Raw genomic sequence first — 13,906 nt, forward strand, 5'->3', positions numbered from 1 at the left:
GAGGTATTATTAACGTTGATAAATGACCTATCACATTTCGTTATTGAGTTCCTCTCTGAATGTAATTTCAACGCTATTTTAACTATGTTTTTACAAACAAAGAGCAGCATTAGTAGAAATGTTTTTGTTTCTTCGAGAAATAATTTTTATTACAGTGCTGGCTAAAAATATGAAGATGCAAAATGCAAGTCAAGCAAATTGACATTACATATTAATTTCCTTGCTTGGTGAGAGCTATCAATAAATCTTTTTTAATTCTGAATGTGAATTTTTTTTATGAGCGATAATTAGTAAATCGTCATATATTCCATTAATTCGTGTATAACCGAAATTGAAATTATTATCAACATTTTTGATTGTCACTGTTAGCATCACGAAGTTGCCGACATATTTTTTTCTTTTATGCGGATTAAAAAAAAATCTCCAAACCAGGATTATTTCGTTGATTTATGACATATTTTCAAGTCATTTCAATGGCGCTCAAATTATGCAAAAGTAAAATTACTGGTTTCACAGTAAATCTGCAATAGCATAGCCAAACATGATCACCACCTCTGTGCCTGAGCATTTCAGAATTTATTTTCTGAAAAGTAAACGGCCATTCACGTCATCACTTATAAATCATATTTTTTTTGCGCTTAGCAAGTGTAGATTTAATAATTTTTTTTAGATATATTTTTTTTCGGAAAGTTTCTTCGCTTCAAATATCGAGGTTCTTAAATAAAATACCAGTTTGTTTCAAAAGGATATTTTGCAAGCTATATCGCTTTTAAATGACTTAATTGTAACATATGAGTATGTTATGTAATATAAGTGTTTTCTGGTAGTTGATTCATCTAAAATTAGTCAAATTTCAACCAAAGAATGTGATTGCATTAACTGAGTATTTTGTCAGTATTAACTACAGACAAATATCTTGATGGAAACTGATTATTAATGATGCGTCAGGTGTGAACGACATAATAAGTATTATAAGTGTATTACAATACATCTTTTATAACTTGTAAGATGTTTTATAAGCCGCCATTTTTTGCGCTGTTTTGATTTTATAAGTGTCCTAAATCAAGTAAATAATGCAAGGAAAATACAGCAGATTATGTTGTAAACGTTGAAATTTAACAATTATATAACAAGTTGTGTTACTTGGGTAATCACGTTTTTCGACCTCCCACAGACAGAAGCAGACGGGGATGCGTGGGCGCGGTGTTCTTCCGAGTTCTGCGCGAATGACAGACCGATTTTGACATAGTCGTTTGTGGTTCAATCACAAGTCTAAAAATGTCGTTGATTACTAACAGTAGTAGTAGGCTGCTGCTCAGCAATGATCCCGGCATGAATGGTCGTAAATTTCGTTTCCACCGCCACCGTGGTGTGATCGCAGCATGCCTTGGCGCGGTTTGAAATCCGGTTGCACTAGGGACGTTTGGTAAATATTTGCTCCGGGTATGTATGTCATCGAATGGAAATATCGAGGCTGACTTGATTTGATTGAATTTATTTACTTGTTCATCGTAAAGTAAAAAAAGAAAGCATTGTTTATTTACAGTCGTTTTTTCTCGTATTTGTTCCTTAGTATAACTAAAATTGGTTCCCCTTCATAAACATTTTTTTTTTACTTTTTTCATTTGAGAAATTTATATTTTGCAAGCGATAGAAAGCAGTTCAAAAGCGCATGAAAGGATTAATTACAAAGCAGAAAGGAAAGTGTAAATACAGCAGCACCAAGTGCATTCCTTTCCAAAAGTGTGTCTGTCGTTATTGCTCGCATTCCCGAAAAATTTAAATTTTCTGCTGTAAACAGTGTTGCCTGCCGTAGCCTTATGTGTGCTGCTAGGTGTGTTGATTTACTGTCTTCCTTCTCAGCAAGCGCAGTAGGCCTCACCAAATATGTGAAATGATTTTCAACGGCGTGGGATCGTGTATGCTGTACACTTAACTACACACTAAATATTTAACCTCGAACCTGGGTGATGTGTGGTGGAACGAAAGTGCGGTGAGTTGTGTGGAATTTTCCTGAAATAGAAACACTCGCTCCTAAGTGTACGACGACGATGATGATGGTGATGGGTCATTAGTTTTTGGAATCATCTGCCACCTTCCGTCTTAAACTTTTGATTCCAAGCAGGCGGTGATTTCACGAGACTCACACTCCAGATAAAGTGGAGGTTGGGATGAGTCATCGGGGGAATTACTAAACGCACCATGGTCGACGTGGTGACACACGGATAGAGCGTAGTAGGCGAGTGATGCGTTCAGTGGCGAGGGGTTCATGGATTGTTAAGTACGGCACTACAGTTCAAGAGTTGTTCTTAGAGTGTTCCAGAGCGTCAAAAGCGAAGAGTATTATTTTCCAACGAATTTTTCTTAGTTTGTACCAATAGGGAAAATTTTCTTGAACACCTGTAGAGCGGACTGCCTATCCAGCGGGCAGGACTTGTAGATCTCATCGCACGATCGGTTCTGAGCTTTTCCGTTCTTGATCGCCTCCTTGATGGCGGTTCCGTCCAGCATGTAGTCCACCAGAGAATTTCTGTAACAAAATAACATGAATCCAACTCTCTGTTAAAAACCAGTTTCAGTGATCCCACTTACTCCGCAAGCGCCAGGATCATGTGCTCGATCTGATCGGCGGTTCCGACCTGCATGTGGTAGTCGGACTTCTGCACGTACGTACAGATGGCCTTCTGCATGCACGAGCCCGAATCGATGTTGTTCTGGGCCAACATGTCGTCCACCTTGTTCAACAGCTGGGTAAAGTCCCCGTCTCCGCCGTTCTCGCTACGGTAGTGACCTCCGTAACCTCCGCCGAAGGCCGTCACCAGCTTGGGCAGGATCAGCAGGGCTCCGATGCCGACCAGTGTTCCCAGCACGACGCCGCCCAGATCGATCTTGAGCGGTGCGTAACCTCCGACGCCCGAACTGGAGTAACCGTACCCGTTGAGGCCTCCGCCGTAGCCGGTGGTCAGCCCCAGTCGCTGCGTACGATCGTTGGTGGCGGACGCTTCCGAGTAGTTGGTTTCGTTGGGCCGGCGCCAGTTGTTGCTAGATGGTGGAATACGATAAAACGAGAGATTCTTAGATATGTAGGTACTTGACAGATATCAGAGATGTGTTCAGCAAGTTATGGGCCCAGATACGGTCCACTGTATGTGGTTTCCGTGAGAAGGTGTAGTTTCCAAAAATTACAAGCTTGGGCACGCACATTTCCCACCCCAGTGTAAAGCCTTCGCTTACGATTGACAGCTTCTGACGAGATCATAGCAGGCCACGATTCTTCCTCTTTCTTCGATTTGCATTCGACCACGTCGAATGTACTGTAGTGTATCGGGTCGCTGCACTGGACGATTCTCATCGAGAACCATCAGCCAAGTTCCCAAAGAATCTTCAGAGAAATCTCTGGAGTAATCAAAAGTGGAATTCCTTGGGGGAATCACGCGAAGAATTTTCTCAGAAATACTTCATGGGTTCCTTCTTCTTCCTTCTGGAGTTCCTCTTAGCATTTCTTTCTTGGATTTCTCCGAAGAGTTCCTTCAGGAATCCCTCTAGAAATGCTGCAGGGATGTCTCAAGGAGTTTGTGGTGGTAATTCTTCAAAAAAGTCTTGCTGGGATTCGTCAAGCAATTCCTGTTGGAAATCCTCCAGGAACTCCTGGAGGACTCCTCAGAGCAATAACTGCAAAAATACCAACCAAAAATACCAAATATCAAGCACTTCTGATAAATCTCATCAAGGGTGCTTGAAGAATTCCTGGCTGAAGTTCAGGAATTTCTGGAGAAATCCTTGAAAAGAGCAAATTCTGGAGGAATCCTCAAAAAATCTATGGAGGAATCCCAGCAGAAATTTCTGGAAGTATCCATTGGAAGCCTCTTGAAATCCTCTTAGGGATGCCTGATGATGTTCCTCTAAAAATCCTCCTAGGATTTTTCTGGAAATTTCTCCTGAGGTTCCTAAGGGGAGTCTTCTTGAAGTTCTTCCTGAAACTCTTGCAATGATTCCTTCAAAAAATTCTTCAGGGGTTCCTCTAGGAATTCCTCTTAATAATCTCAAGAGGATTCCCAGTAGGAATACTAAATTTCTGGAGGAATGCATAAAATAATAACAGCAGGAATTGCTGAAGGAATCCCTTGTAGTGCCAGATAAATTCTCGACTGAATCCTTGCAAAAAATCTGGAGGAATCCCAAGAGGATTTCCTGGAGGATTGGAAAAATATCTGGAGGAACCAAAGGAAAATTTTCCGGATGAACCAAGGTGAAATTTCTTGAAGTTTCCCAAGAAAAATATGTGGAGCGATCCCAGCAGGCGATCCTGGAGGATTTTGGAGAGCAATATCTGAAGGTATCCTTGGAGAACTCACTGAAGGATTTGTTGCGGAAATTTGGAATCATTGCGGAAAATAGTAGGCCGTGGAATTTGGACGGCTTTGAAAGTGTTGTTTATTTGGTCAAAACAAACAACTTTTTGATTTTTGATTGGCAGGGCACCAATATTCCAATATAGGATAGCATGTGACAACATAAATCCGCCTGCCTTGTTATTTTTTCGATCGATTTCGTCCACGATGAAAATCCAGTGCTGCCACTTTTCTTTCTTCCAAATATTTCAAACAATTTGAATTGAACGATTGGAATTTGGATGCATATTTCGTACCGTAAAGCACTATTTGCAATTGATACAGCATAACTTGTAACAACATTGCTTTCAAACGCATGGTTCTTTCATTTATAGTGATATATATCAAAAATTCAATTTATTCCGGACCAAATCAATGACTTTTATCAATGTTCAGGCATTCAAGTCACTTTAGGTTGATTTACATTTGAAAACTGACATATTTGAGGCGATAAAGCATGAATAATAAAACACAATGATTTTGAATATTGGTATCGAATGCCAAACCAACATACTAGCAATACGGCAGTAGCTAAGAACAAAACGATCTGATCGCAGCAAACGGGTATCACATAGCGTCCGTTCCGTCGAGGTTTGCGTTTTTTTGATAGTTTTCCCATGGGAAATGTGTCAAACTACTGTCACGCACACGCAAACGTATGCATTGTGTGGGGCACTTTAGACACTGGCATGTTAATATTCCAACAACTTCCGTCAGAAAGTTATTGTTTTACACATATGCATGAGGAAATATTTTAAATTCACATTATTTCTAGTAAAACGCCAAAATAAGCTAAAAAAACTGATTTTTGACAGTTCAAATTTATTTAAAAATAACTCCAAAACAGTAGGCTGTGGAATTTGACAACTAAGAAAGAGTTGTTTATTTTGTCAAAATAAACAACTTTGCCGAAGAGGCGAAGTCTCTAAAACGTAAAACCAGCGGCGTCATGGTCGCAATTTTTTCCGCAGTCAAGTTCGCAGATTGTGAACAATCCTCGGTACTCACTTTACGTAATTTATGTTTAGTCCCTTACTGTCAGTGCTGTCAGATCAGTGTAACACGCTAAATAAAATTTACACAAAAGGCAATTTACACGGAAAAAAATACACGGTTATGAATATTTATTGGGTACCGGACTGGTCACCGAAAATTTGATCGTTTTCTTTGGTCTTGAAATTAGTCTATGGTAAAACTAAGAAGTTAGATGGTGACGCCACCTATGCGGATAAGTTGCGAACTACTAAATTATTGACAATTAATGCCCCTGATCATTACAAAAAAAAATCTTTGTCGTCCAAGACACCATGTATCGGAAATGCTTCATTTCGAAGCAATTAATTTTGTCCCGCTAGATTGCGACTCTTAGTGCAGTACGGGTAGATACCTGTGTTTGTAAATTAATCCCAAAACATAGGTTTTTTCAAGCAAAACATTCATTTTTTTAAACTTTAAGACCCATACAATGTTCTGCAAAGTTGTTTATACCGATTGAGTACCTACGCAATTTTTGTAAGTTTTCAATGAGACAACTTATCTAAACAATTATGAATTTTTTTCATCGTTTTTTTGGTTTGTACAGTTATAGCACAATCATGGGTCACCCACAATTATGGGTCAATTCCATTTGAATAGCTTGCAGAACTGACTGACTAATAATTGTGACAGAGTGACCCATAATTGTGCAATGACTGTACAGCTTTTTAGAGACAAAAAGGGGATCGTGGCAGGCTGTGCGCGCGAGCGGCTGCGTTTTCAAAACTGTCACGCGTTTTTTTTGCTCCGCGTTGTTTTGAATATTGCCGGCGAAATTGAGAAACGGCCTTTCGCAAATTTTACGCCGGAAAGTTGCAAGCACATTGATCGAAAATCGTCCATCATATTTTTCCTCGGTTCCGAGTTGTGTCAAAATAGACCTACCGAATTGAAAAATTTTACAAAGTAGTGTAGTAGATACTGAATTTTGTGCGCGTGATAATTCTCAACTACTTATTTTAACAGGTCGTAGACTCTTATCTACATATTTTTTGCCTTTCTCGTACACCAAGGTGTACTGAAAGGCTATATGTTCACTCGAAAATCGAATTTTCGATAGAAGGCTCGGAGGGTCAAGTCAAGTCACACAATTAACTCAGCTCGACGAACTGAGATGATGTCTGTATGTGTGTATGTATGTATGTCTGTGCGAAAAATAAGTTCACTCACTTTTAAAACACTTCGCATTGGCCGATTTTTTTGGATTATAGCTCGGATCGAACCGGAGTTTTACCGCATTGTTTGCTATTGAAATTGGTCCAAATCGCTCAAGGCATTCCGGAGTTTCGGCCATATCAGTGATCTGGACCAGCATCGGTAGAACTGGCCATATATAAAACTGAACCAAGCCCCATCATGCGTCATATCAAACTGCGGTGATTTTTGTAACCGTTAGCATGGTTGACGAATTTTGTGCGGAAATCAACGACGGTAACCATAAATTCCACGATGTCGACCCAAAGTTTAAGATGGCAGCCTAATATTCAAGATGGCGGCTCCAAGTTTAAGATGGCGGCTGTTCGATAGAGTTTTAGGCTCTACAACCATGCAATATGGGGTATATTTGGTATAGGGAAGATATCTGGAGTGCAAAAAAGGTTGCCAGAATATCCAATATGGCGGTCTAAGATCCAAGATGGCGGCTGTTTAATAGTGTGTCAGGCTCTATAACTATGCAATATGGGTGTATTTGGTATAGGGACCAGAGTCCAAAAACAAGGACCAAAATATCAATGATGGCGGTCCAAAATCCAAGATGGCTGCTCCAACTTCAAGATGGCGGCTGTTTGATGGTGTTCTTGGCATCAAAACTAAGAAATATGGGTATATTTGGTATGGGGAAGATGTCTGGAGTCCAAATTAGAAAATCAAAAATGGCAGCCTAAAAACCAAGATAGTGGCTTAAAATTCAAGATGATGGCTGTTTAATAGAGTTTTAGGCCCTAAAAGCATGCAATATGCGTATATTTGGTATTGGAAAGATGTTCGGAGTCCAAAAATTATGACCAGAACATCCAAGATTGCGGTCTAAAATCCAAGATGGCGGCTTAAAATTCAAGATGGCGACTGTTTAATGGTGTTTTATACCCTAAAACTATGCAATATGCAAGATGGTAGTCCAAAAAGGACAACCTAAATATCCAAGATGGCGGCTGCATATTCAAGATGCCGACTGTTTAATGGAGTTTTGGGCCCCAAAACGAATGTGGGTATACTTGGTGAGGGGAAGATGTCCTCAGTCCAAAAATAGTGACCAGAATATCCAAGATGGCGATCTCAAATCCAAGATGACTGCTCAAAATTCAAGATGGCGGCTGTTTAATTGTAGTTTAAGGTTCCAAAACCATGCAATATGGGTATGATTGGTATAGGAAAGATGTCTGGGGTCCAGAAATGCTGACCAAAATATCCAAGATGGTGGCTCAAAATTCAAAATGGTGGCTGGTTAATAGTGTTTTAGATCCTAAAACTATGCATTATGGGTATATTTGGTATGGGGAAGATGTCTGAAGTCCTGATATTACGATCAAAATATTCAAGATGGTGATCTAAAATCTGAGTTATCAACTCAAAATTAAAAATGGCGGCTGTTTAATAGTGTTTTAGGCTCTAATGCTATGCCATATGGGTATGTTTGGTATAGGGAAGATGTACGGACTCCGAAGTCCGGAGTCCAGATTCCAAAAATAGTGACCAGAATATCCAAGATAGCGGTCAGAAATCCAAGATGGCTGCTCCAAGTTCAAGATAGCGGCTGTTTAATGACGTTTTAGGCTCCAAAACCATGTAATACTAGCTGTACCCGGCAAACTTTGTCTTGCCTACTGCGTTTTTGACGTTTCAAGTTTCTAGCCAAGACCAAGTCCCCGTTCAAAATGTATGAAAACCCGATTTTCAAAAACTCTCAATTTTCGCATTTTTTAGGCCTCATAAACCTTCCTTGGGTGAAAACTAACTGAACGAAACTTAGACGACCCAAAACGGACCACCCGTTCGCAAGTTATGCGCGGTCCCACGTATGCCACTGCATTTTTATATATATAGATGGGTATATTTGGTATGGGGAAGGTATCTGAAGTCCAAAAATGACGACCAAAAGATCCAATATCAAAGACAGCGGCTCCAAAATCAATATGGTGGCTGTTTAATGGTGTTCTAGGCTGTAAAACCATGAATATATGAGATACAATATACAAGATGGCGGTCTAAAACCCAAGATGGCGGCTGTTGAATGGAGTTGTAGGCTCTAAAGGCAATCAATATGATATTGGGAAGATGTCCGGAATTCGAAAATGTTGACCAGAATATCCAAGATGGCGTCTTATAATTCAAGATGGTGACTGTTTCTTGAAAGTTTGAAATGACTGGAGCATCCATAATGGCAGCTGTTTAACCGTGATGTGTCCGACAATTTTTTTGCTTTTTTCTACACCGTGCTTTTCAAATGGGCGCTGGGTACCCGGGTACCCTGTCAGACACATAAGGGTTAATGGAGTTTGAGGCTCTAGAACCTTTGAATATGGGTATATCTGGTATGGGGAAGTAGTCTGGAGTCCAAAATGGCTACCGGTATATCCAAGATGGCGGACTTAAATCCAAAACGGCGGCTCAAAACTCGAGATTGCTGCTTTTTTTAAAGAATTTAAGGCTCAACCATCAAAAGTCAGATAAACGATATGATTTCTGGAGTCATGAAATAGGTTTTTGTTAAACGTATGAAAGTGCGATGTTTATCAACATGTTACTTGAGATTTGACGAAATGGGTTTTCGAAGGCACGAGAAAGGCGCCATCACCACTAGGTGGATCTATTAAGGTTTTTATCGAGAATAATACAATACAACCTATGAATCGCTCTTGCAAACCCCTGAAACTCTTCATTACTTTCTAAAATCCTCCAGATACCCCCTAAAACACGTTGATACCGCCAGAAACGGACTTGAAACCTCAGAAACGTCCTGAAATTCCCAGAAACGTTCTTCAAAACTCCTCGAAACTTCATGAAACCTTCTGAGATCACTGGAATGCTCCTGAAAACCCCCTAGAGCCCTTGAAGCCTTGAAGTCCTTGAAAACCCCTGAATCCACCCGAAACACACTTGGTTTCGATGGATGTCAACGGTTTTCAGGGACGTTTCAGGGGGGCTTCAGCGGATCTAAAGAGGGTTTCAGGGATGTTTTGGAGCGTTTCAGAGGGTTTCGAGTGGTTTTAGTGGTGTATCAAGGGCTTCAGAGGGATTCAGGGAGCTCCAAGGGAGTATCTGAAATCCTAAAACCCCTTGAAACACCTTTAAAACCCTTCTAAAACACCCTTAAAACTCCCCGAAATGCTTCGAGATCTTCTGAAACACCCTCTAAACTGAGACCCTTGTCGTGCATTGGGGTCATTATGACCACATTGTTTACACTACGTCAGCGAGGTGAGCGTCAGCCAATGCACGAAGAAGGTTAAAACGCTTTAGATAATCCCCGAAACTTACCTAAAAACCCTCTGTAATCCCTTAAATCCCTTGAATTCTGATACCACATAAAACTCTTCCCAAAACACCCTGAAACACCATGAAGCTCTCCGAGACACCCTAAAACGCACTTGCAAATTAGTGTAGAATTAGCATTTAAGTTAAAATACACGATAATAAAAATTAAAAAAAAGCACTTGCAAATCCCCTTGAAACCTCCTGAAAACTCCTGAAACAATCCGATACTTTCTAAAATCCCCCGGATACCCCATGAAACACGTCGATACCGCCAGAAACGGACCTGAAACCTCCTGAAATTCCCAGAAACGTCCTTCAAAACCCCTCGAAATATCATGCAACCTTCTGAAACGCTCTAAAACATCTCTAAAACCTCTGATATCACTGGAATGCTCCTGAAAACCCCCTGGAACCCTTGAACCCTTGAAGTCCTTGAAAACCCCTGTATCCACCCGAAACACACTTGGTTTCAATGGATGTAAATGTTTTTTAGGGGGCTTCAGGGGGGTCTCAAGAGGTTTTCAGGGGCGGTTTGGAGCGTTTCAGAGGGTTTCAAGAGGTTTTGCTGGTGTTGCAAGGGGTTTACGGGGCGTTTCAAAGGGATTCGGGGAGCTCCAAGAGAGTACCTGAAAACCAGTTGAAACCCACTCAGATTCCCTTAAAACGCCCTTCTAAAATTTTCCTGAAATGCTTTGAAAGCTCCTAAAACTGCCTGAAACTCCATAAAACACTTCTGAAAACCAGCGAAATTCCGCTCAAAATCTCCCGAAATCCTTTAAATCTTCTTAAATCCTTTAAATCCCCTGAATTCTTGAGACCTTGAAGTTCACTGAGACCCCCTGAAACGGTTATGAATACCCCTTGAAACCCCTTGAAATCCCCTGAAATTCTCTGTTACTTCATAATCTCCTTCTGATACCCCTGAAACACTCTGATACTGTCAAAAACGAATCTAAAACCTCCTGAAATTCCTAGAAACGTCCTTCAATACCCCCTGCAGCATCTTGAAACCTTCTGAAACGCTCTAAAACATGTCTAAATATCTCTGAAATCACCAGAATGCTTCTGAACCCCCCCCCCCCCCTGGAACCTGCTTGAATTCCTTGCAATGCCTCTGAATCCACCGAAACACATTGGTTTCAATGGATGTCATCGGTTTTCAGAGACGTTTGAGGGGGCTTCAAGAGGTCTCAAGAGGTTTTCAGGGTTGGTTTGGAGCGTTTCAGAGGGTTTCAAGAGATTGTAGTAGTGTTTCAAGGAATTTATGGGCGTTTCAGATGAATTCGGGGAGCTCTAAGAGAGTACCTGAAATACAATTGAAAAACTCTCAGAGCCTCTTGAAATGCCCTTAAAACACTTCTAAAGCCCTTCTGAAACGCTCTAAAATGCTTCAAGACCTCCTCAAACGCTCCTAAACCTCTCTGAGATCCCCTAAAACGCTTCTGATAACCCCCGATATTCTTCTAAAACCCCCTGGAATTCCCTGAATTCTGAGACCACATAAAAATCCCATCAAAACACCCTGAAACATCTTGTAGCACCCTGGACCTCCTAAAACGCTCTTGTAAACCCCCTGAAAACCGCGAAACTCACAAATACATTCAAAACTTTTCCTGGAACCCCCTGTAATACTCTGAAACCTCCTGAAAATCCCAGAAACGAACGTCAAAACTTTATGAAACTTTCTGTAACATCTCTAAAAATCTATGAAATCACCAGGATGCTCCTGAAAACCACCTAGAACGTCTTTGAAACCCCTCATCTCTCTCTCTCTTCTTGGCGTAACGTCCTCATTGGGACAAAGCCTGCTTCTCAGCTTAGTGTTCTATGAGCACTTCCACAGTTATTAACTGAGAGCTTCCTCTGCCAATGACCATTTTGCATGCGTATATCGTGTGGCAGGCACGAAGATACTCTATGCCCAAGGAAGTCAAGGAAATTTCCTGTACGAAAAGGTCCTGGACCGACCGGGAATCGAACCCGTCACCCTCAGCATGGTCATGCTGAATACCCGTGCGTTTACCGCCTCGGCTATATGGGCCCTACCCTCATAAAACCTTCTTAAAACTCCCTGGAACCTGTTTGAATTCCTTGAAAATCTTTAAACCCCCTCGAAACCTTGAAACTCCTCACTGATGCCCCCATCCCCACATGTTTAGTCGAATAGACTAGAAGAGGTTCTTAAAACTACAATAAAGCCAAAATAAAAGGTATCACGAGTATTCACGAGTATTTGCGTTTTTTTAATATCCAAAAGCGATTCTTTCTTTGACGACTTTGATCGGAAAATTAAAATACAATTTAAATTAAATAGTCAAAAGTCAGTTTTTAGCTTTTTATGGCATTTTTACTAGAAACCACGTGAATTTAAAATATTTTCTGAGGCACATGTGTCAAACGATAACTTTTGTACAGAAGTTGGTGGAACATTGGTATTAAAAATTGAAGAAAAAATTTCTAAATCTCAAGAAATGGTGTAATTTTCAAATTGTAATATCTCACAAGGCGCAAAAAATCGGAACATGAAATTTTCAGTAAATACAAAGCAATATGTTCCATTGCTGAAGATATGGATAATTGGTTTCTTGTTTGTTTTAACAATACAAACAACTTTCATAGACGTAAAAATTCCACGGCCTACTGTTTTCAGGTTATTGTAAGAAAAAACCATAAAAAGTGTTTTTGTGGAATAAATGTTCAGAATTAACTACATCTGTCAATAACGCGAAAACAGTAGGCCGAGGAATTTTGACGTCTATGAAAGCGTTGTTTATTTTGTCGAAACAACCAACTTTTTCGAAGAAACCATGATAATGATATTAAAAACTTCTTCTAGTGTATTATTATTATATATTAGACTGAAAAATATTACTAGCGAGGTATACAGATTTACAAGTGTTAGGATGGTTCATCCGGAGATTCATGGATACGATTTGCAAGCTGATTCAGGTATATTTTCTTAATTGGTGTTCATCGATTTCTAACGTACTTAGTTGGATATGAAATCATGCGTTCATATACACATGCAAGCTTAACTTAAAAGAATATGAATGAGCTTTTCAAAGACATATCAAGATCTAGATCATATTCAATCAGATGTATGCTACAATAAGTGTTAATATAACAGTTGATTTAACTGAACACTTGATAGAACATGTTGGACTGGACACAGATCATCTTTCTTCGTAAACATCCCTGTGTAGATCTTAATATACTTTGAACAGTCCCTGAACTGAACTTAATTTGATAAGTTTGTAGATCTGATGATCTAAAGAGCTCTTGGATATGTTTGAACAGTTGTTGAACTCAAAAGTCAAAACATGATAGAAACTGTTTGTATGAACTGTTTGTAACGACACACATTATTCTATCAGCTCAATGCCTACTACGTTTACACCTGCACACTATCCACACGGCCGAGTAATTTTTTTCTTGTTTTTTTTAAATGTTCTAAACTGCAGGGTTTTTAAGATCACTTCTAATAACACCTTTAAATTAAAATGTTATAATCACACATAATACCACATTTTCATGGCCGTATTCGTACCTTTGAGCATAAGCACATTGTAATCCGGCTAGGGTGACCACCACGAGTACAACTACGTTATTGCTGAACATGTTTACTGTCACAGAAATAAAAAATAAACAGGATTTTAAGATTTTTCAAATTTCTTCACTTTGCTTTGTTAAAACCACACTCACAAACTTAAAAATTCTCTCTTCCTCTTCTAATGTTACCGAACCAAACGCACCGATTGCAATGACTCCAGTTCCCCAAATCTAGTTACATTTTATATGGAAATCATGTCACAGTTTGCAAGATTTGAACAATAGGCCAATTGCCTCCACTTCCCGGCCCCTTGTGCCTTTTCGTTACCAACAACCATGGTAACGCGATTCCCATTGGTATTGGAGACCGCGCACACTTCGGTGTTGGTGCATCGTAGCAACCCCACAACGTATTCGAACTGAAAAGTGCAAGTTAGGTACTTCGCCTACTGAGG

General features: G+C 40.0%; 1 protein-coding gene across 1 annotated transcript; it reads right to left on the bottom strand.

The window, feature by feature from the left end:
- Nucleotides 1–1,632: 1,632 nt before the first annotated feature.
- Nucleotides 1,633–13,650, bottom strand: LOC109403977 (uncharacterized). Its single transcript, XM_062851116.1, has 3 exons — nucleotides 13,450–13,650; nucleotides 2,593–3,042; nucleotides 1,633–2,530 (listed from the first exon to the last, which is right to left on the bottom strand). The coding sequence occupies exons 1-3, from the start codon at nucleotides 13,518–13,520 to the stop codon at nucleotides 2,365–2,367; spliced, it is 687 nt and encodes a 228-aa protein (XP_062707100.1). The 5' UTR covers nucleotides 13,521–13,650; the 3' UTR covers nucleotides 1,633–2,364.
- Nucleotides 13,651–13,906: the final 256 nt, after the last annotated feature.

Source organism: Aedes albopictus, chromosome 1 (genome assembly GCF_035046485.1).
Source record: "Aedes albopictus strain Foshan chromosome 1, AalbF5, whole genome shotgun sequence".
Taxonomy (NCBI): domain Eukaryota; kingdom Metazoa; phylum Arthropoda; class Insecta; order Diptera; family Culicidae; genus Aedes; species Aedes albopictus.